Source organism: Globicephala melas, chromosome 2, assembly GCF_963455315.2.
Source record: "Globicephala melas chromosome 2, mGloMel1.2, whole genome shotgun sequence".
NCBI classification, from domain to species: domain Eukaryota; kingdom Metazoa; phylum Chordata; class Mammalia; order Artiodactyla; family Delphinidae; genus Globicephala; species Globicephala melas.
In genome coordinates this window covers 175494413-175521117 of record NC_083315.2, presented here as the reverse complement: position 1 = coordinate 175521117, position 26705 = coordinate 175494413, and the positions used below count along the sequence as shown (strand labels likewise).

General features: G+C 39.7%; 1 protein-coding gene across 10 annotated transcripts in view; it reads right to left on the bottom strand.

The window, feature by feature from the left end:
- The window catches only part of MARK3 (microtubule affinity regulating kinase 3), a 108104-nt gene that overhangs the window by 38957 nt on the left and 42442 nt on the right, over window positions 1–26705 (bottom strand). For 9 of the 10 annotated variants that reach the window (XM_060295322.2, XM_030883284.3, XM_060295324.2 and 6 more), the window contains exons 4-5: window positions 2362–2410; window positions 349–414 (exon numbers count right to left, since the gene is read on the bottom strand). The exons of the other annotated variant lie outside the window; for it this stretch is intronic. In XM_060295322.2, the coding sequence (XP_060151305.1) occupies window positions 349–414; window positions 2362–2410 (115 nt within the window). The remainder of the gene's footprint in view (window positions 1–348; window positions 415–2361; window positions 2411–26705) is intronic. 10 annotated transcript variants of the gene reach the window in all.

Sequence of the window (26705 nt, the reverse complement as noted above, 5' to 3'; positions counted from 1 at the left end):
CATTTTGGGAAAATGAAAAAGTTCTGAAGATGGATGATAATGGTTAACAATGTGAATGTACTTAATGCCACAGAACTATACACTTGAAATGGTTAAAACAGTAAATTTTATGTTATACCATAATAAAAAAAATCCAAGTATTTGCTTATTATCAATCAATGATGCTAATAATGAAACACTTAATAGCAACCAACAGAACTGCTAGGAATCAGCCTTCCTGATTCTCATTCTAGTGTATTATGATTCTGAATGTTAAGTGAAACTTTAACGATTATCCGTGTGGGCTGTGTGGTTGTGTATTCTTCTAAAAGGGAAGAAAGAAAGAAAAACAATTTATAAATTTCTTACCTCCACTGGCATACTCCATGATTAGGTAGAGTGTTTTGTCAGTTTCAATGACTTCGAATAACTTCACTAGGGGAGGGGAGAAGATACAGGAGAAAAAGAAACAAATGTCCATATGCACAGTACTATGTACATATAAACTATAACTACAAAAAGTAACTTTTTCCTGTTAAAGATTTTAATAGCTGGCCCTCTAAAAAAATTCTTTTAGGAAAATTTATAATATATTACAACAGCAGAAAAGATTTTATAAAAACATGGAATTCCATAAAAATAAACATAGTTTCTGGGTGCTCAAACGGTGTAACTTCAGGATGCACTCAGCAGTCTAGTGAAGTGTATCTGCTCTCATTTCATCCTCCTGTATTACGTCTATATCTGTTCTATTCCTAAAAGTGCAAGTCCATTCACTTGTCATTATGGCTTTAAGGATACATATAATTCCACTTGAGACTTCTATTGCTTGGGAAACATCACAATTCTCAGAGAACAAGGTCCTTTTGTTTCTTTTCTTTTTCTTAAAGATGTATTTTATTTTATTTATTTATTTATTTATTTTGGCTGTGCCATGCAGGATCTTAGCTCCCCGACCAGGGATCCAACCTGAGCCCCTGGCAGTGAGAGTGTGGAGTCCTAACCACTGGACTGCCAGGGAATGTCTAAGGAGGTTCCTTTGTTTCTATTCTAAAGCCAGAGATGGCAAAGTAGAAGGGATTATACTATAAATAATTGAAAAGAACTTTTTAAAAAGAATTATTTTCAATGGGTCAGTGTGACTACTATAGCAGTCTCTTGTTACAGATACAAATAATATTTCTATTGCTGCTAATCCATAAGACCATAACAAATCAATCAGAAATACAAAACTTTTAAATGAAACGGAAGTTGCTCTCTCAAGCTATCAAGTCACTGTCTCCTGTGTCTACTTTGGTAATACATACTTTACAATTAGATTTAGCAACAAAGGGAGCAGGGAGGGAGAATGCTAATCTCTTATACTGTGGGTTATTTTCTGATGCTTTAACACAGAGTATTAGATCAAATAAAGTACCTTACACAGTATTGGATGTGTTTGTTGAACTGGTGAATAAAAGTATCAGATCATTTTTAAGATGATATATGTTCAGGCTGTTAAGAAAAATTATTTAAAGAAATTTAAGGCATATATGCTGGTAAACCATCAACATATAAATAACAGCTTTCTAAAATTCCAATGCAAGGGGAATTCCCTGGCAGTCCAGTGGTTAGGACTCCTAGCTTCCACTGCAGGGGGCTGGGGTTCGATCCCTGGTCAGGGAACTAAGATCCTACAAACCACGTGGCCCGGCCAAAAAAAAATAAAATAAATAAAATAAAATAAAATAAAATTCCAATGCAAATACTGGCTCTTTTGCGTAAACTATTTTAATCCAATGGGAATTTAAATTTTTTAGAAATTTACATTTTCAAAGATGTCATTTAGTAGTAAGTATAGAGAACTCTAATCAGGGTACAACGTAAGTAATTAAAAAACAAAACAAAAAGGTTTAAGTTAGCTAGTTCTTGGCAGTATTTTTTTGGCGGGAAGTTGGAATTTGAAATCCAGAGTTGGCTAGCTAGTTCCCTATTGCTTTAAAAATATGATTCAATATACCAGTATTTTCTTAGGAACACAGCTAGAGCAGAAAGTTTTACACCTTTGAAAATCGTAACTCTAACTTACTATAATTCCCTCTTCTCTATCTATAAATTAAGTACAATTATGACATTTTCTAATATATTAAAAATTAGAAAATTATAATCTGATTACATATGTTTCTACTGAATTAAAGCTTTACATTAATCTTTTAACCTATCTTAGTAATTTCAAAAAGTTAACAAAAATGATCAATATATATATACATATATATTCTAAAAGTGTACCTGGGCTGGGAGAAGGGAAGAAATCTCCTGTCACTCCTGGAATTATGTTTAGCTTTATGACATACTTTCAAGAATGCATTTAGACCCAAAAGTATTTAAGAAAGCAGAAAGTACCTATGTTTGGATGATTTAAAATCTTCATTATTCTTACTTCTCTGAAGAGCTAAAAAACAAACACACACACAATTCCCCCAATACAGGTTATTAAACATTATATATATTTAATGAAGATATATTTATATTCCATGGTTGCAATATAAATTTTCTCTTAGGTAATTGATTCACTGATAATGTTTAGTAGTCCACATCTAAGAAATGGAAATCCAGGGTAATTATGAAGTAGTTTTGTTACCTAATACTAAATACTTTAATTTTACCTTACGAAAAAAGCAGAGGTCCCAGAAGAGGATGATATTTTGCTATTGTGAATTATACTCTGAATTATATTTTGCTACCTTGAACACAGAAATCAGATTTAAACAGGAATAGTTTGTGATTAGACTTAGTGTGATTCAGTAACTACCTAGGGGTTCTAATTCTGCAAATCAAAACTTGTATAGTCACAATGAACTGCATCATGATAATTCCAAGTAATTCTATAAGAAGATTTTGAATAAAACCACTTCAAGCTGACTACCCATCACACAGAATAAGGGGAAATAGTAAATTGTTGCACAAACACCTGCTGTGAGTTCAGAGGCAGGTCACAGCATTAGGGCCTGGGCTAATATGAGATTTCAGAAAATAACAGAATTTTACAGGTCATCTTATACAACCCTCCTGCAAACAAATGAAAACCAGAAAAAGAGAGGAAAAGATCTTCCAAGGTCCTACTATCTTTCCATGGGGAATATGGCCAGAACTAGTCTCCCAGCACCCAGTATACTATACAGCCTACAGGAGGCAAGGCTGGAACGTGGTTTGGGAAACGAGCAGCCGCTGGCTATAGAAAAAGGAAGTTGGGGCTCTCCCTGCGTTTGTCCTTGTCCACCAGGTCTGATCTAGAACTGAATCAGCAGCTAACAGCTGAAAGGCATGGTATCTGACCTATAGACAGCTCAGAGCTTAAAAACATGTAATCAAGATGAAGAGCCTTCCTGTCTAGAATACTGGATCATCCCTAAAGGCAGGAGCACTTTTATCTCCAACATAAATACTTCCTATTGCTGTTGTGGTCATTCCCACATTTTCTGTTCTGAGATGAGAAGACAGCCTCCCTGACAACCATTCAGGCTTGAGTTCTTTCTTAATTTCCCTCTGTCAAGCTAACACAGGAATCTCGTTTTTCCAATCCATCATAGTTGGACTTGTAGCTATAATTTGAACCTCCCAGTTATTTCTACAAATGCTAAATTAGAAGAGCTCCAAGTTGGATATCATACTAACACAGCTTAGGACACTGCACTTAGAATGAAACCCTGACCACGGCCATGGCAGCCTCTGCCTACCCTCCAACCTCAGCTCCAGCCACCGTGATTTCTCTCAGATATTAGAACATACTAAGCTCTTTCCTTCCTTAGAGTCTTTTTTCCTTTTCATCCTTCAAGACTCAGGCAGATTCTCTAAAAACCTCATCTAAGTAGGTCTCCTTTGTTTTACATCATAGCAATTTTTACTTCCTTCCTAGACTGTCTTTCAAGTTGTGATAATACATTTCTGTTTACCAGTTCACTGTTGTGTTTGTCCTCATCCACAGTGAGCACGTCTGTTTCCCTTCACTACTGCATCCTTGAAACCAAGCCTGGCCCACAACAGGAACTCATTTGTTTGACAAATGCCTGCAGGAAAGTACTAACTACCAAGAAGTGTGGTCTGAGCCAGGCTCCTTAGCATTCTAATGACCACACTGCTTTGAAATCCTGAGCAGCAGAATGCCTATTACAGGGTTGTCGTAGTTCTGCTGGCGAGAGAGGTCAAATGAAAGCGATTGTTTTTTTAAATCCCTACTAGCAGTGCAGCACTAAAACATCAGAGCTAAAGTGATTAGAACCAAAGAGCATGAAAAAAAAATGTAATACTATAGGGATTCAAGGGAGGGAGAGTTCACTTATGCCTGGGGTAGTGGGCACCATGGAGGTAACTGGATTTATGCAGTTGAAAATGGGCTATGTGTGCTCCATATATGTGAGCAAAGACAGGGAGGTGCAACCAAGTAAGACTATTTAAAGAGACCAACCCATCACAGATCACTTCCTTGCATGTTGTGAGCACACTGAGCACCTCAATGGACAGGCCCAGATGGCAAGGAAATGAGGACTCATACCCACAGCTGGTGAGGAACTGCAGGCCCTAGACAAGAGCCAGGGGAGAGGGCCTTTTCGAAGTGGATACACCAGCCCCAATCAAATCTTTGGATGCTGCATCTGTGGCTCTCACCCAAAATCTCTTGAGAGCACCTGAGCCAAAACCATCCAATGAAGTCACTCCCAAACACATGACTCACAGAAACTGTGAGATGACACATGGTTCTAAGTTGCTAAGTTTTGGAGTAATCTTTAGAGAGTAGTAGTACACTACCGGTAAACACACTAAAGTTTGAAACCCCCTGAGTTACATACAGCAGAGGTCACACCAAGGGCTGCGTTGTGAAAACAGAGGAAAGGTGAGTGGCACCAGATAGAAGGATGAATAGTACAAGCTTACGCTGTAGAAAGAATAGCCAAAGGTTCCCTAGCAGGGTAGTGTCAGGGTATTACCAAAATAACTTTACATATCTGCCTCTATCAGAATTATACATCAGGTAGAAATGAGTTCATAAACTCTATACCAAGTTAATCAAAGGTGGTGGGGAGAGGAAGCTAATAGTGATCAAGTGTCACCTCTGTCTGAAGCTCAGCACCAGATGCTTCACGTCTATGATCCTCTCTGACTTAATTTTCACAACTCTGTCAGGTGACTACGGTCATCTCCAATGTACAGGAGAGGAGGACTAAGAAAGTTAAGAAACTCGATCAGGTTCTCTCAGCTAACACGTGCCGGAGTCCAGAGTCTGAGGTGTCTGACTCCAGAATCCACACTCATCTCACGAGTCCAAGCAGCCACCTTTGAAATGTACAAGTAAAACAACCGACAGATTACAAGCTGGCAATACAGAGAACCCAGAGCAACAGGTGGGTACTGGCACAGAATTGTTTTAAAAGTTGACAATTTGCATATATGGTTAAAATGCCAGAGATTTCATTTATTTGTATCAACTGTGAACCTGATGGCTGAAGATAAATTTGGATATAAATAATGTATTGAAAAGAAAACATGAACTTTAAGCAAAGTCCCTACTAGGATTGTACAACATATTTTTAAGTTTTGCTACTATAAAAGGACATTTAAATAAGACGTTCACCTATTTCTACTATCTTATTTCTCTACATTCCCTTTCAACCTTATGCAGATGCTAGTTGTAAAAAATAAAATAACACAGAAATGTGTAAAGTGAAAGAGTTCTCTCCTCATCGACTAATCTCCACCCTCTACACATCTTCCCATTTTTATGTCCTTTAGGAACTGGTAGACAGGAGAACAAACATCTCTAAAGGCAAAGACGTGGACCCTGGTGACGAGAACACTAAACACACTAAGCCCACAGTACTACAGAGTAAAGAAATGTCCCCAAAGCCTGTACTGAGGATGTACAGGAATTATCCTTGGGAAAAAACAATTTTACCAATTGATATAAAAATAAAATGAGCATATAAGAGACAGCATAGGGTAGGGTGAGATGTTATCATAGTCATCAAACTGTGATCTAAATCATCATGACCAAAGTGTTCAGACTTGCTTCTCCAGATATATAGGTATGAGACAGAACGAACAGGCCAAAGGTTGAGAGCCTGTGCTTTTCATGGCAGCTGAGTGACATGCTGGATGACAACTCATGTATTGTAAATAATGGACAGGAATATAATCGCCAACCTCTTCTTTACTAGGAAAGAGGTGAACTGTAAATCAAGATTGTGAGTAATTATTAGCTGCCTTGGATGAAGAGAAGGAGATACAGGTAAGAAGCATTCAGGGGGTAAGGGAGAGGGAGGCAGAGTTGAAGCTGACACCCAAGTTCGTGAATCTGGGTGCCACTCTGAGACAGAAGACTCAAGCTGCAGCGAGGAGGGTGAGCCTGGCTTTGGACATGCCACGTGAGGGGCAGTTAAGTGAGGATACTGAAAGCATAGCATGGTACTTGGTGTTTGGGTCTGAAGCTCAGGAAAGAAATCTGGGCTAGAGATAAATTCTGTAGAATTATTAGCATAGGGATAGTATCCTTGGAAGGAAATGACACCGCCTAACTGTAAAATGAAAAAAACAGAATCATCAAGAAGCAAGCATTTCAGAGAAGAGAGCTGAGGCCCACAGTGGAGACTCGAAAGAGGCAGCCAGAGTGACAGAATGAAATCCAGACACTAGACTCTAATGCCTACCACAGACAAACCTCTGTTTGTAACCAGCTTCCCAGACCCTGGAATGTGTCTGGGGCACTTCATGAAGGGAAGAGAGAAGGATGATGTACCTGCTGTTTCCTCATTATGGCCCTTTGTCTCACTTACCACACTGATCACAGCACCTCTGCTGAACAAAAGAACAAATCAAAGACCCTCTCAGACAAAACTGAGGGAGAGAGCCTGGCAAAAGCCCAGAGTTTGTGGAGAAGGAACTGTCAAAATGCTCTGATGTGAAAAAGAAAGAAAAAAAATGTCTTTGCTTCTCTATAAACAGAATACCTCTAGAAGGACAAATAGAAACTGATGCCACTGGTGGTCCCAGGGCAGGGACCTGGATGGATGGACGTCAAGGGGTAAAGACTTTGCCTTCTATACTTTTATCTGTCCTTTGAACTCTGAATCACAACTGTAGTATCTATCTCCTCTCCTCCAAGTAATTTGAATTTTAAGAAGAAGATGGAGAATGAACAAAGAAAAGTGTTTTTTGACAAAAGGGGAATTCCCGAAAAAGAAAACTGCTGTATTCTGAGGACTGTTAACAAGAAGAGAGTTTACTATTCCTTTTCATAGTCTGGGCCAAGGCTGCTGATGGGTGAAAGGCAGACAAGGCTTCCAGGGAATATCTTTAAAGTCCAGCAAATATGACAGCCAGCAGAGTAAGGCAAAACTTAAGGAGCTTAAAGAGAGTTTAGTTACTCTCAGAACCACCCTAACATTAAAATAAACAACAGAATAGGAAAGTTAACAAATAACAGAGAAGATAAAGAGCACTATTAAAGACCATTTGTTTAACACTAGGCAAAGGCAGTGACCTATCTCCTACCCAGGAAGAGCTGTCTATAGATGGGGGGAGATATATATGTGTGGGTGTACTACAGTGTAATTAACCAGAATTTTACTGATATCATGTAGGTTATCCCTAACTTTTTGCTGTTGTAACATTACAATGAGCATCCTTGTATATATACATCCTCATACACTTATGCAAATATATTGGCAGAGTAGATTGGGGGGCCAAAGGGCATACATGCTTTTAAAATTTTGTTAGTGCTATATTACTCTCTAAATATATATTAATTTAAACTATGTCAGCAATAACAGAGTTCCTGATTCTCTACACTCTTGCCAACAATATGTATTATCAGTTTTTTGCAAATCTGGTGAAAAAATGTTATCTTTTCGGATGTTAAACATTTTTTACTTGAATATTGACTATCTGTCCTACTAATTGCCTGAGTGTATCTTTTGACTATTTTCTATTAGGTTATATACTCCTGTTTCTCCTCGATTTGCAAGACCTTTTATATAGTATGGAAATAAGACTTTTGTCTGCCATAGCAGAAAATGTTGGGTCCTTACTCAAATTCATCCTCTTTCCTTTGCTGACTTTCATAAGCAATCCTTCCAACTTTTTAAGCTATTTCATCTATTGTTTACTGCATATTTCTAAAATGCCAGATTATATTGCTTCCTTGATTTTCCATTTTAGACACTGTCTTGTGACTCCCACTTTGGATTTAACTTTTGTAAACCCTTCCAAACACAGACTTATGCTTCCCCTCTCCATCCTCTTCATGAGGTTCTATTACAGTTTTGGCTAAATAAATATTATGTTTAATTTTTATTGCTAAAAGCAGTACATATAGTTTTAAAAGTTGAACTGTGTAATGTAATATATCTCTCCACCCTCAACCCTTGTTCATAATGTCAAGCACTTTCAACTCAGGTATTTGCTGCCTTACTTTCTGTTTTTTTAATATATATATATATTTTTTTGACATGGACCATTTTAAAGTCTTTATTGAATTTGTTACAATATTGCTTCTGTTTCATGTTTTGGTTTATTGACCACAAGGCATGTGGGATCTTAGCTCCCCGACCAGGGATCGAACACACACCCCCCCCTGCATTGCAAGGCAAAGTCTTAACCACTGGACCGCCAGGGAAGTCCCTGCTACCTTACTTCTGAATAGCATGCTTGTGCTGTTATTCTATGATTTCTTAGCCCCTCCCCCTGATATTAGCTATTTTCTTAGTATTGGCAGTGAAGATTTAGCTCTCTTACACCCTGTCCCCCACCCCACATCCCTTCCCACCTTCCTCCTGATCAGTTACCATAATATTTGGCTAAAGTATTCAGTTTACATTATATAAATATTCTTTATAGCCACACTAGGAATGCATTTCCATTTTTTATTTATCAAAAATGTTTCTGATTTCCTTTGAGCTAATGACTGTCTCGGTTATTTTGTTCACTTAGGTTTTCTATGTATCTCTCACTTTACTAATTCATCCTTAAACTTTGTAACAGAAGTGTATATCTCCTCTCAAATACTTGCAAATAGTCACGTTTTCTTTCTTTCCCCCCCTGGAAATATCCATATTCTGGAAGCCTCTGTCCTGCTCTCAAGGCCTGCTATGTTGGATTTCCTGTTCTAGACCCTATGCTCTTCTCTTTTTTAGTACTGTCCCCCGTTGTGGTGAAATATCCCACCAATAGCTCCTGAGGAAGGATAAGTGTATGATTAAAACCTTGCAAGAATGTTCTGATTCTTTCTTCACATTTGATTGACATTTTGGCTGGGTAAAGAATTCTAGGTCAGGACTTCCCTGGTGGCACAGTGGTTAAGAATCCACCTGCCAACGCAGCGGACATGGGTTCGAGCCCTGGTCCGGGAAGATCCCACACGCCACGGAGCAACCAAGCCCATGCGCCACAACTACTGAGCCTTTACTCTAGAGCTTGCAAGCCACAACTACTGAGCCCACATGCCACAACTACTGAAGCCCATGCGCCTAGAGCCTGTGCTCTGCAACAAGAGAAACCACTGCAATGAGAAGCCAGCGCACCGCAACGAAGAGTAGCCTCCGCTCACCGCAAGCAGAGAAAGCCTGCACACAGCAACGAAGATCCCAAAGCAGCCAAAATTAAACAAACAAACAAACAAAAAAAGAATTCTAGGTCATAATTGTTTTCTCTCAGAAATGCGCCCCCCCGTTTTAATGAGATATAATTGACATAGAATACTGTGTAAGTCTAAGGTTGTACAATGTGATGATCTGATACACATATATATTGTGAAATCTTTACCACAGTAAAGTTAGCTAACACATCCCTCACCTCACATAATTACCATTTTGTTGTTGTTTTCGTTGTGGTGAGAACATTTAAGGTCCACTCTCACAGCAACTTTCAAGTACTTGCTAACTATAGTCACCACGCTGTACAACAGATCCCTGGAACTTTCCATCTTGTAACTGGAAGTTTGTACCCTTTGACCAACAGCTCCCCATTTCCCTCAACACCCCCATCCCCTGGCAACCACCATCTACTCTCTGTTTTTATAAGTTCAATTTTTTTTAAAGATTCCACATATAACTGATATCACAGAGTATTTATCTGATTTAACTTAGCATAATGCCCTCAAGGTCCATCCATGTTGTCACAAAGAGCAGGATTTCCATTTTTACAGCTGAATAATATTCCTATTATTATAGGTTAGAATATATAATAATAATACTCCTCACACTTTCTTTACCCATTCATCTGTCAATGAACGCTAGGTTGTTTTCCTAGCTTGGCTATTAAGAGTATACAATGCAACGAACATGGGATCTCAGATATCTCTCTGAGATAGTAACTGCATTTCCTGTGGATATACACCCAGAAGTGAAACTGCTGAATCATATGGTAGCTCTAATTTTAGTTTTTTGAGAAACTTCCATACTGTTTTCCAAAGTAGTTGTACCAATCTACATTCCTACCAACAGTACACAAGGTTTCCCATTTCTCTACACCTCTGTCAGCATTCATCTCTTGTCTTTTTGATAACAACCATTCTAACAGGTTGATTTGCACTCCCTTGATGGCTAGTGATGTTGAACACCTTTTCATGCACTTGTCGGCTATCTGAATGTCTTCGTTGGAAAAATGTCTATTCAGATCCTTTGTTGCTTTTTAAATTGGATTATTTGGGGTTTTATTTGCTACTGGTTGTAGGGGTTCCTTTTCTCCCACTTCGTAGGCTGCCTTTTCATTTTGTTGACTGTTGTTTGTTTTTTGTTTGCTGTGAAGTTTTTTGTAGTCCCACTTTTTTGGCTTGTGATTTTGGTGTCATATTAAAAAAAAAAGTCATTGCTAAGAACAATGTCAAGGAGCTCTTTCCCACTGTTTTCTTCCACGAGCTTTATGGTTTCATATCTTCCATTTAAATCCTTAATCCATGAGTTAGTTTTTGTGCATGGTATAAGACAGGGGTCCAGTTTCATTCTTTTACACATGAATATCCAGTTCTCTCAGAATTTTAAAGGCCTCGATCCATTTCCTTCCAGCTTACAGTGGTGTGGAATGGTATGATGACATTCTGCTACAATTCTTTGTGACCTATTTTTTCCTCTTCCTTCTCTTTAATTTTGATGTATTTAAATTTTAATATACCACAGATTCAGTCTCTGTGGTACATTAGCATTCAGTCCAGATATATTGTGGGTCTTTTGTCGTTTACTGCATTGGGCACTGAGCCTTTCAATCTGGAAATTCAGGTCCTACAGTTCTGGGAAATCACCTTCTGTTAGTCTTTGATAATCTCCCCTCCTATCCCCAGTTCTTTTTACAACACCTCTTTACCAGAAACTAGACCTCCTAGATAGGCACCTCAAGTTCACATGGTATCTTTCTTAATTTTCATCTCTATGAACTTCTGTAATACTTTCTGAGAGCTTTCCTTGACTTTATTTTCCAACCCCTTTATTGAATTTCTTTCCAATACTATAAATTACCCTCTCCCCAACAGTCCTTTCTCAATGCACCATGTTCTTCTTTCATGAATATAATGGTCATTATTGCATTCTGTCTCCCTCTTTTTAAAATCTTTGAAAACATAATTAAAGTGTTGTTGTTTTTTAAAGTAGCTGAGTTTCCTCTTCCAGTGTTCCTTTCTCTTTCTTATTCTTGTTTGTTTTAGTTTCAGGTTATCCTCAAATATCTGGAGATTCTTGGCTGTCCTCCCATATTTAAGAGAGGCACCAAAATACTGGACTAAATGTTATATATATAAAAGCTGGACCATAGGATGACCGGGCAAAGATTAAGTAGAGTCACTGAAAGACAATAATGTCTCTAACTATATTTTCATTTAACTCAATTTTCCTGGAGAAGAATCCTCCAATCTCCTTTTCAGGCAACACATGAAGGGCTAGAGAGTTCTGGGAGGCAAGCAAGGAGAGGGAAGACAGAGTATCTCACCACTCAGTGGGCCCGTTTTTAGTATGGGGTCCCCAAGTCTAGATGCTCTTCAATTCCGCCTCTTCAGAAAATAAACTGCCCAATTTCTACTGGGGCAGAGAAGGGCGGGTTGCCTGGAGGTGATATGAGGCCCAGTGACACATTTTAAGCCAATCCTGTTTCCACTTCTACATGTACCTCCACCCACAAAAGGAGCTAACAGAACTCATCCTTAAACTTTCTGAATTCTGTGGCATGAGTCAGCATGATTTTTGCTGGCACCAGCCTACCTATTCCCACCCCTAAGTGCTCCCCTTACGGATTGGTTTCAGTTCACTATGATTTGCTAAGTCTACTACATGAAAAAATATATATAATAGTGTACACACACACACACACAACTATTCATCCATCTGCTTTCCATCTGGCAAACTAGGTTTAATTCTTTGTCTGCCAGTCTTCTCTATTTTTGACACTCCTTTTTAATTCCTTTACTACTATTTAGCGAGTGGGAGGAAGGAGCAAAGATAAATGTACTAATGTTTAACTGGAAGTCCTATATGCTAATACTTTAATTCTGAATTTTTGAATGGATGTTGTAAGTGAGATGGAACTATAGTTTTCTTCCCTGTTTCTAATACATTTTGATAGCCATGTATGTGAATTCCAGAGAAGAATTTGGAAGCTTCCCTTCAAGATCTATTCACTGAAGGTTTCAAAGAAGCCAATCATGAAATTCTGCATATGGCAATCTGAGGTGGCAGCTGGCCTTTTTACCACTATTCAATTTCTTCTGTAGTTACTGATGCATTTAAATTCTTTTGTAGAGTTAATTTTGATAAGTTACGTTTTCCTAGAAAATTATCCATTTTTTAGGTGTTCTAGTTTATTTGCACAAAAGGTTCTCTCATAATAATTTTAATTCTTCTCTATCTGGTCCTTTCCCTGCCCCTCATTTCATACTCATACTTTGTGTTGTCTCTCCCTATCCCCTGGATTAAGTAACTAGTGGTTTATCTATTTTACTGCGTCCCTTCTCATCCCCTTCTCAAAAAAAAAAAGCTCTAGATCATTTTGATTGTTTTTCCAATTCACTAATTTCTGCCCTTTATAAGTTCCTTACATTATTCTTCGTTCCTGAGATTTATTTTGTTCCCTTCTCTAACTTATTAGTTGAATATTTAATGTATTGTCATTTTTTGTTTAATAATGTGTTTAAGGTTTCAAATTTACTTGAACACCAAAAGCAGTATTCTATAGGTTCGGATACACAGTGTTACCTTCTAGATACACTGCAATTTTGGTTTGCATTTTCTCTTTGACCCCATGAATTCAAAGAGTGTTTTCAAGTCCCACATGCTTGTACTTTTTGTTTGTTTCTATTTTTATTGGTTTCTATTTTTATTGCTTGTTCAGAAAGATCTGGAAAGATCTCTTAGTCAGGCTTATTAATCATATTAACTGTTTATAGCTGTGTAAGTTATGCATTGCCCAACAGTGAGGAAATCACTTACGCTACAATCATCATAGATTTGACTGGCACAGAGCTGTAATGTATCCTAAGAAAGGGATGCTTTTAAAAAAAAAAGCACAAATGTGTGGGATTTCCCTGGCAGTCCAGTGGTTAAGACTCCGTGCTTGCACTGCAGGGGGCACGGGTTTGGTCCCTGGTCAGGGAACTAAGATCCAGCATGCCACATGGTGTGGCCAAAAATAAAATAAAAAATAAATTAATTAAATTAAAAATGCGCAATTTGTAATATGGGCTAGTGGAGGGGTTCTATATTAAGATCTGTATCTTTTTTTCCTCTACTTAATGTGTCATACATAGCCTGAGAGAAGATAAATCTATTTTGTCACTCTTGTGCTTCTATAAATTTAGCTCAGATTTTTCCTGTCATATATTTTGGGATTCTGTTTATCATTTGCCATTCCACTATTTTTAAAATAAATTTATTTATTTATGGCCGCGTTGGGTTTTTGTTGCCACGCGCAGGCTTTCTCTAGTTGCGGCGAGCAGGGTCTACTCTTCATTGCAGTGTGCAGGTTTTTCATTGCGGTGGCTTCTCCAGTTGCAGAGCACGGGCTCTAGGCGCACAGGCTTCAGTAGTTGTGGCTCGTGGGCTCTAGAGTGCAGGTTCAGTAGTTGTGGCTCACAGGCTTAGCTGCTCCGCGGCATGTGGGATCTTCCCGGACCAGGGCTCGAACTGGTGTCCCCTGTGTTGGCAGGCAGATTCTTAACCAATGCGCCACAAGGGAAGCCCTGCCATTCTACTACTGAAAATAAAAATTTTAAATGAAAATAAATTTAAAAACCTGCCTTTAAAATAGCAATTGTGAAGTGAACCAGAATAACCACTTTGGAAGAACACAGTATGTGTGTGTAGAGAGGTACGGAAACTCTGTATTGCAGAAGAGTGGGGAAAGGAGAGACAAGGCAATAAGTTGTAACACGTATGAAAAAACATAATTGGATTGCTACTTCACAATATGCACAACTTCAAGGTGGATTAAAGATTATAAACCTTTGAGACAACAGAGAAAAATATCTTTATGGCCCCAGGCAGGGAAGAATTTCTTAAAGAACACAGAAAAGGGGCTTCCCTGGTGGCGCAGTGGTTGAGAGTCCGCCTGCCGATGCAGGGGACATGGGTTCGTGCCCCGGTCCGGGTAGATCCCACATGCCGTGGAGCGGCTGGGCCCGTGAGCCATGGCCGCTGAGCCTGCGCGTCCGGAGCCTGTGCTCCACAACAGGAGAGGCCACAGCAGTGAGAGACCCGCGTACCGCAAAAAAAAAAAAAAAAAAAAAAAAGAACACAGAAAATGTACAAACCATATAAGAAAAGAATGACAATTCAGGTGTGTTAAAATTAAGAAATTCTGCTGTTCATCAAAAGACAACATCCAGAGAATGAAAAGATATACCATCAAACAGAAGAAGATATCTGCCACATGTCAGTATCCAGAATACATAATCTCTAAAATGATTAAGAAAAAATCCACTAGAAACTGAAAAGGCTTGAACAGGCAATTCACAGAAGAAACAAAAGCCAATAAAAATATGAATGATGTAATACTCATCAGCAATCATGGGAATATAAATGAAAACCACAATGACATAGTTTTATATCCATCAGATAGTCAAGAACTGAAAAATCAGACAAAATCAAATTTTGACGAGGATGTAACATTACTTGAACTGTCTTATATGCTACCGGTGGGAATATAAATTAACACAACTGCTTTGGATGAATGAGGATGTACAAACCCTGTGAACCAATAAGTCTACTACTGGACACATATCCTTAAGAAACATAAACAACTTCACCAGGACACATACGAACAATCCATAGCAGTGTCTGTGATACAAATAGCTATAAGCAATCCAAATGTCTCTGAATCAGACAGAAAATGGATAAAATAAATCATGAAATATTCACATAATAGGATACTATATAACCATGAAAATAAGCATAGCAGTGAAAGTAAATTACATCTAAATACATCAACATGGAACACAATTTGGGCAAAATAAAGCAAACAGGAGAAGGACACAAATAACATGATTCCATTTATATAATATTTAAAATCTTCACACTATATTGATGAGGGACCCATATGTGGTAAAATTATAAAAACAATCAATAGAAAGTAGTAACACAGGGACCTCCCTGGTGGCACAGTGGTTAAGAATCCGCCTGCCAATGCAAGGGACATGGGTTTGACTCCTGGTCAGGGAAGATCCCATATGTCGTGGATCAACTAAGCCCGTGCGCCACAACTATTGAGCCTACGCTCTAGAGTGTGCGAGCCACAACTACTGAGCCCACGTGCTGCAACTACCGAAGCCCACATGACTAAAGCCCGTGCTCCGTAGCAAGAGAAGCCACTGCAATGAGAATCCTGTGCACTGCAACGAAGAGTAGCCCTCGCTTGCTGCAACCAGAAAAAGCCCACATGCAGCAATGAAGACTCAATGCCAGCAAGATAAGGAAATAAATTAATATACAAAAATAAATTAATTTTAAAAAGAAAGAAAATAGTAACACAAAATTTTTGTTAGTGGTTACCTTGTAAGGTGGGAAACAAAGAAGGAGGTCACGTTGGGGAAGGTTACAACGTGACTGATTTAAAGTATTGTTGCTGATCCATTTCTTGAATCAAATACCCTAAACATATGTATATGGCAAATATGTAACATTCTTCTGTATGTAAAGCATTTCATTCATTCATTCATTCATTTTTGGCTGCATTGGGTCTTCACTGCTGAGCGCAGGCTTTCTCTAGTTGCAGTGAGCGGGGGCTACTCTTCGTTGTGGTGTGTGGGCTTCTCGTTGCAGTGGCTTCTCTTGTCACGGAGCATGGGCTCTAGGTGCATGGGCTTTAGTAGCTGTGGCACGTGGGCTCAGTAGTTGTGGCTCATGGGCTCTAGAGCAAGCACAGGCTCAGTAGTTGTGGCGCATGGGCTTAGTTGCTCCATGGCATGTGGGATCTTCCGGGACCAGGGCTTGAACCCATGTCCCCTGCATTGGCAGGCGGATTCTTAACCACTGCGCCACCAGGGAAACCCAATGTGCATTTTTATGATCAAGTATTTCAAAGACAAAGAAATTTTCCTACCACCTCAAAACCTAAGGTTCTGGTGGTCAAGATTCCTGGAATTAGGGCAATATGAGAAAAATATTAATTTAGTATTAAAATACATTTGGTACTTATAAAATAATGAACAGATATTATTGGGTATCTACCACATGCAAGGTGAAGGAGCTTCAGTAAGCTCCTTTGTATGCTTCCCATATGGAAGGTGCTGGGCCTGATTCCTTCCAAGGGGACATGTTGGGAAAAGGCTATGTGAAGTTAGGGCTTTAAGTTCTAATGTTAGTTCAGTCAGTGTGTCAGTTAGTGCACAGTCATTAAGAATTTGAACTCTGGAGCCCACTATCTGTCCCCACCTGGGGATCTACCATTGACTGACTGAATCTAGGTGGCTTGATCTCTCTGGGCCTCTGGTACCCCCAGGGATAAAGGAACCTGACATGTTGTTGAGATCTTGGAACAGTGCGTGGCACACAATAAGCAACATACGGCTGTGATTCTGGTTGTTGTCGCTAGGATTCTTTCCCAAAGGTCTAGTTTTTGCCCAACTTTCAATTTTCCACAAATGGGTCCATGCTAGGCTCTAAGTTTAACCCATTTAAAATACCTGGTTCTTGGGACTTCCCTGGTGGTCCAGGGGTTAAGAATCCATCTCCCAATGCAGGGGATGTGGGTTTGATCCTTGGTCGGGGAACTAAGATCCCACATGCCACGGGACAACTAAGCCCAAGTGCCACAACTACTGAGCTGGTGCGCTCTGGAGCCCGCACACCACAACTAGTGAGAGGCCCACGCGCTGCAACAAAGAGCCTGCACGCCACAACGAAAGATCCTGCATGCTGTTGAGGAAGATCTGTGTGCCGCAACTGAGAACCGATACAGCAAAATAAAATAAAATAAAATAGTTGGTTCTTCAGTGGCTTTTCTAAAATAGCACAATGAACAATTGGTACAATTAAAAATAAATTCTAATATTCTCAATTCACAATCTGTACTCTAAATTTGCTGCCAAAGTGAAAATGTCTGGCAATAAATTAAAAATTTCCCCATAAAGCAGCAGCAACACTGAAGCTATATTTTCTTACACTCCTATTACTATTTTTGAAATGTAACAATATACATATATTTTTATTCTCAATATTTTAAACATGTAAAATGAAGAGGGTTTGACTTAGATTTCATTTACCATATCCTGTTTGTAAAAGTTTACCTAATTCATTACACTGATCTGAATGCAGATGCTGGATTGAAATTAATAGTCAGGACTCTAGGTATTTTTTAATATCCTCTTTGATTCCTTCAGTGATCCACTGGTCTAGTGATCCATATTGTTTAGCCTCCACGTGTTTGTGTTTTTCACAGCTTTTTTTCTTGTGGTTGATTTCTACTCTCACAGTGTTGTGGTCAGAAAAGACAATTGATATGACTTACAGTTTCTTAAGTTTGCCAAGGCTTGTTTTGTGGCCTAGCATGTGATCTATCCTGGAGAATGTTCCATGTATACTTGATGAAAATGTGTATTCTGCTGCTTTCAGATGGAGTGCGCTAAAGAATCAATATTGTTAAAATGTCCATACTAACCAAGGCAATCTACAGATTCAATGCAATCTCTATTAAAATACCAATGGCATTTTTCACAGAACTAGAACAAATAATTTTAAAATTTGTATGGAAACACAAAAGACCCCATATAACCAAAACAATCTTGAGAAAGAAGAACAGAGATGGAGCAATCATACTCCCTGACTTCAGACTAAACTACAAAGCTACAGTAGTCAACACAGTATGGTACTGGCACAAAAAGAGACACATAGATAAATGGAACAAGATACAGAGCCCAGAAACAAACCCCCACACTTATGATCAATTAACGTATGACAAGGGGGGGCAAGAATATACAATGAAGCAAAGACAGTCCCTTCAGTAAGTGGTGTTGCGAAAACTGGACAGCTACATGTAAAAGAATGAAATTAGAACATTCTCTAACACTATATACAAAAATAAACTCAAAATGGATTAAAGACCTAAATGTAAGACTGGATACTATAAAACTCCTGGAGAAAAATATAGGCAGAACACTCTTTGACATAAATTGCAGCAATATTTTTTTGGATCCATCTCCTAAAGTAAAGGAAATGAAAGCAAAAATAAACAAATGGGACCTAATTAAACTTAAAAGCTTTTGCACAGCAAAGGCAACCACTGACAAAATGAAAAGGCAACCTACTGAATGGGAGAAAATATTTTCAAATGATATGAATGATAAGGAATTAGTATCCAACATATATGAAAGAAGCAGACTCCCAGGTACAGAGAAGAAGCCAGCGGTTACCAGTGGGGAGAGGGAAGTGGGGAGGGGCAATATAGGGTAGGGGAGTAAGAGATACAAACTATTAGGTAATAAGCTGCAAGGATATACTGTACAACACAGGGGACATAACCAATATTTTATAATAACTATAAATGGAGTATAACCTTTCAAAATTGTGAATCACCACCATATTGTACACCTGCAACTTATATAATATTGTACAACAACTATACTTCAATTTTAAAAAATTTACAAAAAAGGATTCTAACAACTACTTTTGTTAATGGCCTGAGCTGTTTAGTCTCCTACAAGTCAATATGGAAAGAGGAAGGTATTAAGAAAGGAAAAGATCAACAGCGCTCATCAATGAAAAAGATCCCAACAATGATTTGTGCTTCACCAGATGGGTACGGAGAAGGAAAGAAGTCCAGAAATTGGGTCAGGAAGCGTTTGAGAGGGGGGGAGATATCTGGCAGCTGTAGTGGCAGCAGTCTATAAGACTTAAAACACTGGAGGAGGGGGTCATCTTTAAAACAGGTTACCTTTAGAAAGAGAATAGAAATTAAGGGTTTTTTTTTAACTACACAGATGATTCTACTGCACAACAAGGGTTAAAAAAGACTGCCCTAAGGAGGCTGAAGCAAAAGTACCCCAGATAACTCAGTGGCGGTAACAGTAAGAGTACATTACATTGTAGACCATAAGAAAAGCATGAGCGGGTTCTCTCTGCTTCCAAATATACAGTTCCCTGGCTTGTCCCACAACTGAGATTCCCTGGGATGCCAAAAAAAGGTCACTGCTATTACAGAGCTCTAACCATTAACAGTGGCTCCAAAATAAACACCAACTTTAAAAAGAAACCAGACTTGAGTGGGTGTAAGTAAAATTTCTCACAAAGACCCCGATAAAAGGAACCTATAGTCAACAATACTTTGATAATCATTCAGCAATCTGCTGTATATACTTTTTTTTTTTGGCCACAGTGCACGGCTATGTCGGATCTTAGTTCCCCGACCAGGGATCGAACCCGTGCCCCCTGCAGAGGAAGTGTGGAATCCTAACCACTGGACCTCCAGGGAATTCCCGCATTTTGCACATACTTGAATTTATGCACATACTTAAATTTAAAATCATTCTTTTTTTTTCCTTAGTAATTTTGATTAATTTTTTTTTAACACAGGGATTTCTGTTTCTCTCTTACTAAAAGTCTGGATTTGAGAATGGTGCTTGAATATTACTCAAATATTGCTTGATGAGTCAGCAGAACCAACTAAAGGGTGGATTCTCCAATGAGGTGCCTTGTCCCTACCTTGTGGGATATTTTAATTGGATGAAAACATCCTTGTCCAATGTATACAGCACCAAACTAGAAGTGATAGCTAATACAAAAGACTCATTTTTCAAAAATACACTAAAAGGACTGGAATTATGGTAGGAAACCATTTAAATGGTCTTCAGCAAGAATGAAATAAATTCAGTTAAGAAAAAAATCAATTACTGATGTGGAATAAACTAGCCCTGTGTTGAGGGCAAGTCCTGTAGCTGGCCCAAGAGGCTGAGTATTTACTCTGGAGAAGGGACCAAGAAGACCCAAGATAGTTGGTTATGTTGGATTGGTAGGGGTTATTTTTGTGGACTGGTAGATTTAACCTCCAAAGCTCCAAATGAAAGAACAGAGAACAGTACTGTACATGTTTCTAGAAGACAGATGCTAGTGTAAACTATGAAAGAAAAAAACCTGTTTAGGGACTTCCCTGGTGGCGCAGTTGTTAAGAACCCGCCTGCCAATGCAGGGGACACAGGTTCGATCCCTGGTCCGGGAGGATCCCACATGCTGCGGGCAACTAAGCCCGTGCACCACAACTACTGAGCCTGCGCTCTAGAGCCCGTGCTCCGCAACAAGAGAAGCCATCGCAGTGAGAAGCCCGCGCACCACAATGAAAAATAGTCCCTGCTCACCACAACTAGAGAAAGCCTGCGTGCAGCAATGAAGACCCAACACAGCCATAAATAAATTAATTAAGAAAAAAACCCTGTATAATAACTAGAGTCGTCCAACACTGGAGCAAGATGGCATAGGAAGCAGTGTGCCTCCACCCCTATACATGTTTAAAGCTGGCTAACCAGCTATCATAGACACATATTTTAAAAAATCAATTATTTCACTACATTCACACATTTGTTTTTAACTAATGGTTCCAGTTTAAGAAAAAGAGATTACTGTTTAAATTGCCTATGTCACAGTATGGTGACAATTAAAGTTTCTGCCACCGAGAAGACTGAATATTTCTAAAATAACAAAATCTTAGTCAGAAGAACCCAGGGGAAAGTTAGGGAATTACTGAAAAGTTTATTACACAGAGATGATTGTTCCTTAAAGGGCCGGGGCATTCAAGGCTCCCAGTTTGGCCTGATGTAACCGCCAGCTCAGGGCCTTGCACTGCCCTGCATACTCGCAGGCCTCGGCAGCCCACCGCTGCTGCAGTTGCTGCTCCTCAAGCTGTGTGTGCAATCCTCCCACGAACACTTAGTGAGGACCTCCATGTCAACGCTGCAAGGAGGACTGCAAAGGTCTTTCCATTCTTTATTACTTGGTAAAAAACATTTAGATCCTAAAGGTCTAAGTAAACTTTTACTGCAAACCACATGGTGAAGTTCACCCAGAGTCTGTTGTACTTATCTGACTCTTCTTATCACAACGCTTGGTTCAGGAGAACAAGAATGTTTCTTAAACGGATTACTAAGAGGGCACCCCTACTTTTCACTTGAAATCTACACATTCCTCGCATACTATCTCCTCACCCTGTGTTTTTGTTTTTTAAATTTATTTATTTATTTTTGGCTGCATTGGGTCTTCGTTGTTGCGCATGCGGGCTTTCTCTAGTTGCAGTGAGCAGGGGCTACTCTTCATTGCGGTGCACGGGCTTCTCACGGCAGTGGCTTCTCTTGTTGCAGAGCATGGGCTCTAGGCATGCAGGCTTTAGTAGTTAGTTGTGGCATGCAGGCTCAGTAGTTGTGGCTCGCGGGCTCTAGAGCGCAGGCTCAGTAGTTGTGGCGCACAGGCTTAGTTGCTCCGCAGCCTGTGGGATCTTCCCAGACCAGGGCTTGAACCCATGGTCCCCTGCATTGACAGGCGGATTCTTAACCACTGTGCCACCAGGGAAGTCCCCACCCTGTGTTTTAAAATGTAGGTTCTATTATTATTCAGGTATGGTGAGCCAAGAGATCAGGAGAAGAGTGCCATTAAAATGATGGTCTGTTACTTATAGTTCCCAAAAGAAGGGGGCACACAGTGCCATGCAGGGCCATGTGAGGAAGCACCAGGATGGGTTAGAAGGCCGACGGAGCAAGGGGAAAGCATGGGGAAGAGTTTTTATTCTGGTTTCCACAGGAAAGGTAAGTCCAGGCAGGGTAAGCAGGCTGAGGACTGGTTCATTGGGATAATTTCAGCAGGTTCTTGAGTATAAGTACGGTCTCTAGGTGTCCGATACCAGCTCTGCAATGATTAGGGCAGAGAAATATTGCCTCTTGGAGTTTAAGAGCCAGATAGGGGAGATGGTTCAGAGTATGGGCTCTGTACTGGTTAGTTTGCATCTGAACAGTGTACTCACAGGGGAGTTGCTTACTATTTCCAGGAACTAGCTAGCCCTGGGGAGTAGTCTATCTCAGGTCAGCAAGGTCCCAGATGCCAGAGCATCAAGAATACAAAAAATAAGAAAATACAGTCAATACATCTTGCTTTATTTTTCTTCATGGCACTGACATGACATTATATATCTGTTTATTGCTGCTCTCCCACTATGATATCAATTCCATGAAAGTAGGAACTTCATTCATTTGGTTCAATGTTGTACCCTCAGTGCTCTGAACAGTGCCTGGCACACAGCAGGTATTTACTAATAAGTGTTTGTTAAGTGAAGGAGTGAATAAGCAAATTTGCATAAAAATATGACTTATGCAAAGTTTGGAAGGGGAGGTGGGGTACAAGGCCTACTTCTCTTTCGTACTTGAAATATTGGGTTTGCCAAAAGGTTTGCTTGGTTTTTTCTGTAAGATGGCTCTAGTAGCACTTAGTTGTCTTTAACTTCATTTGAAACAATTTTGTTAGATTGTGTGTGACAGCTGTCATATAAGAGTGCATTTAAAAAAAAGGCTCAACAAAATTAGTGAATTTTTGTGTAGCCATTTTAATATTGAAGATGGAAGAAAAAAACATTTTCGGCATATTATGCTTTATTATTTCAAGAAAGGTGAAAACGCAATTGAAATGCAAAAACAGATCTGCTCAGTGTATGGAGAAGGTGCTGTGACTGAACGTGTCAAAAGTGGTGTGTGAAGGTTCGTGCTGGAGATTTCTCGCTGGACGATGCTCCACGGTCGGGTAGACCAGTTGAAGTTGACAGTGATCAAATTGAGACACTGAGAACAACCAACGTTATACCACGCGGGAGATGGCTGACATACTCAAAATACCCAAATCAAGCTATGAAAATCATTTGCACCAGCTTGGTTATGTTCATCGCTTTGATGTATGGGTTCCATGTAAGTAAAGCGAAAAAGACGTTCTTGACCGTATTTCCTCATGCGATTCTCTACTGAAACATAATGAAAACGTTCCGTTTTTAAAACAAATTGTGACAGGCGATGAAAAGTGTATACTGTACAATAATGTGGAACAGAAGAGAGCGTGGGGCAAGCGAAATGAACCACCACCAACCACACCAAAGGCCGGTCTTCATCCTAAAAAGGTGATGTTCTGTATATGGTGGGATTGGAAGGGAGTCCTCTATCACGAGTTCCTTCAGGAAAACCCAACGATTAATTCCAACGAGTACTGCTTCCAATTAGACTAACTGAAGGCAGCACTTGACAAAAAGCGTTCAGAATTAGTCAACAGAGAACGCATAATCTTCCATCAGGATAACACAAGACCGCATGTTCCTCTGATGACCAGGCAAAAACTGTTACCGCTTGGCTGGAAGCTCTGATTCATCCGCCGTGTTCACCAGACGTTGCAACTTCGGATTTCCATTTATTTCGGTCTTTACAAAATTCTCTTAAGGGAAAAAATGTCAATTCCCTGGGAGACTATAAAGGCACCTGGAACAGTTCTTTGCTCAAAAAGAGAAAAAGTTTTGGGAAGATGGAACTATGAAGTTGCCTGAAAAATGGCAGAAGGTAGTGGAACAAAAGGGTGAATACATTTTTCAATAAAGTTCTTCGCGAAAATGAAAAATGTGTCTTTTATTTTTACTTTAAAACTGAAGGCACTTTTCGGCCAACCCAATATTTCCTCAACCTTGAAACTATTTACTGACTTCTTCATAGCTACTACAAAGAAAGCCTCAGGTTAGTTCCCATCTCAGTTAGGGAAATTTAATTACAGGAGGGGGCCATAATGAAGTGGAAATAGTCCATGCTTTGGAGTCAGGCTAAGATTTACATCTTTGCTCCATCACTTACGAACTGGAGAGTCTGACTATACCAACTTCTCAGACTCTGTCTCCTCAATGGAAAATCAAGATGGTAGTAATACTCACCTAACAGAGTATGAAGGTGAAAAGATATCTATCAGACTAGCTACTGTGAGAACGCCTATATGTGTAAGAACATGGGAAGCATATGCTCTAGTATCTAATGACAATGAATTCCTATCCAACTAATATACCTGGGACATTGCTTACAGCAAATGCTCTATGGTCTAAACTGTGGTAAACATGTTTTCATTTAGAGTTCATTAATGCTCGACTCAATGATGACTACACCTATCATAAAATGACTGCCCAAGCAGCTATCACTTATTAGTCAGGGGACGTTGGGCAGATTACTTTATCTCCCTGGCCTCTCTTTCCTGAATAACAGAACTTACTTCATGAAGCTGTCCCACAATGTGATATTTGGAGATGGAGCATTTGGGAATTAAGTTGGTTTAGATGAGGTCATGAGGGTGGGTCCTTATGATGGGATTAAGTACCCTTATAAGTAGAGACATCAAACAGCATGCTCATGTACCTTCCCCCTACTTTGCTATGAAGACACAGTGAGACGGCAGCCCTCTGTAAGCCAAAGAGAGAGCTTGCACCAGAACCCGACCATGCTGGCAACCCTGATTTTGGACTTCCCAGCCTCTACAACTGTGTGAAATAAATGTCTGTTGTTTAAGACACCCAGTCTACAGAATTTTGTTATAGTGGCTCGAGCAAACTAATACAGTACTCCATATATACTAAATGCGCAAATATTAGCCGTGATCAGAAGTAGTCTACTGCAAATAAGTCCTATGAGACCTAAGCCAGAACCTACCATTCAATCCTTAAGCTTTACTTATTTCCTGTGAGGGTAAAATTTAAAAAACAAACAAAAAATATCTCCTGGGAAAAGAATCTTAAAAAAAAAAGGAGTGGATATATGTATATGTATAACTGATTCACTCTGCTGTACACCTGAAACTAACAACATTGTAAATCAACTACACGCCAATAAAAGTTAAAAAAAAAAAATCTCCCACTCTCCCTCAAAACCAATATTCAGCAGGACACACAATAATAGCAAACACTCGGTCCTTACCATGTGCTAGGAACTACACTCAGCTCTTCTAAGGGCTTTTATTTTATTATTATTTTTTAACATCTTTATTGGAGTATAATTGCTTTACAATGGTGTGTTAGTTTCTGCTTTATAACAAAGGGAATCAGCTATACATAAACATATATCCCCATATCTTCTCCCTCTTGCGTCTCCCTCCCACCCTCCCTATCCCACCCTTCTAGGTGGTCACAAAGCACTAAGCTGATCTCCCTGTGCTAAGGGCTTTTAAATGTTAACTTATTTAATTCTCACCACAGCCCTAGAGGTACTGTTATTATTTCCATTTTACAAACAGGGAAACTAAGATCCAGGAAGGTGACTTGTCACACAGCTAGGCTGGGTTGAAGTCGAGATTTGAATCCATGTAGGCTGGCTTAACTGTGTTCCTAACCATTATTCTATAATCCCTCTTTACATTAACACACTACTCCAAGATGAGAAAAGAAAATAACTTTAGATGGGTTACACTTAGTGTACTTGCATGTCTTTTTTTTTTCTTTTATAAATTTATTTATTTTTGGCTGCGTTGGGTCTTCGTTGCTTCACGTGGGCTTCTCACTGCGGTGGCTTCTCTTGTTGCAGAGCACAGGCTCTAGGCACGCGGGCTTCAGTAGTTGTGGCTCGCTGGCTTCAGCAGTTGTGACTCGCAGGCTCTAGAGCGCAGGCTCAGTAGTTGTGCCACACGGGCTTGGTTGCTCCGCGGCACGTGGGATCTTCCCGGACCAGGGATCAAACCCATGTCCCCTGCACTGGCAGGCAGGTTCTTAACCACTGGGCAACCAGGGAAGCCCTACTTGCATGTCTTAATAAATTCATAACTTGCTTCTTAATGACAAACTTGAATTTAATAAAACAAGATTATCTGTAACCAAATCAAAGCTAAAAATGGGGCTTCCCTGGTGGCGCAGTGGTTGAGAGTCCGCCTGCCGATGCACGGGACAAGCGTTCGTGCCCCGGTCCGGGAAGATCCCACATGCCACGGAGCGGTTGGGCCCGTGAGCCATGGCCGCTGAGCCTGAGCGTCTGGAGCCTGTGCTCCGCAACGGGAGACACCACAACAGTGAGAGGTCCGTGTACCCCCCACCCCCCCAAAAAAAAAAAAAAAAAAAAAAGCTGAAAGTGACTTTGTAAAACCAGGAGGAAGACTAACATTTTTTTTCACTCCTGTTGTTTTCAAAATCATTAAAGGTACACAACATTACAGAGTTCTTTAACGGCTGACCTAAAAGACATTTATGGACAGAAAATGTCTCAGGGATAGTACTCAGAAATTGAGATGTACAAAAACAATGGAGAAAAATATATC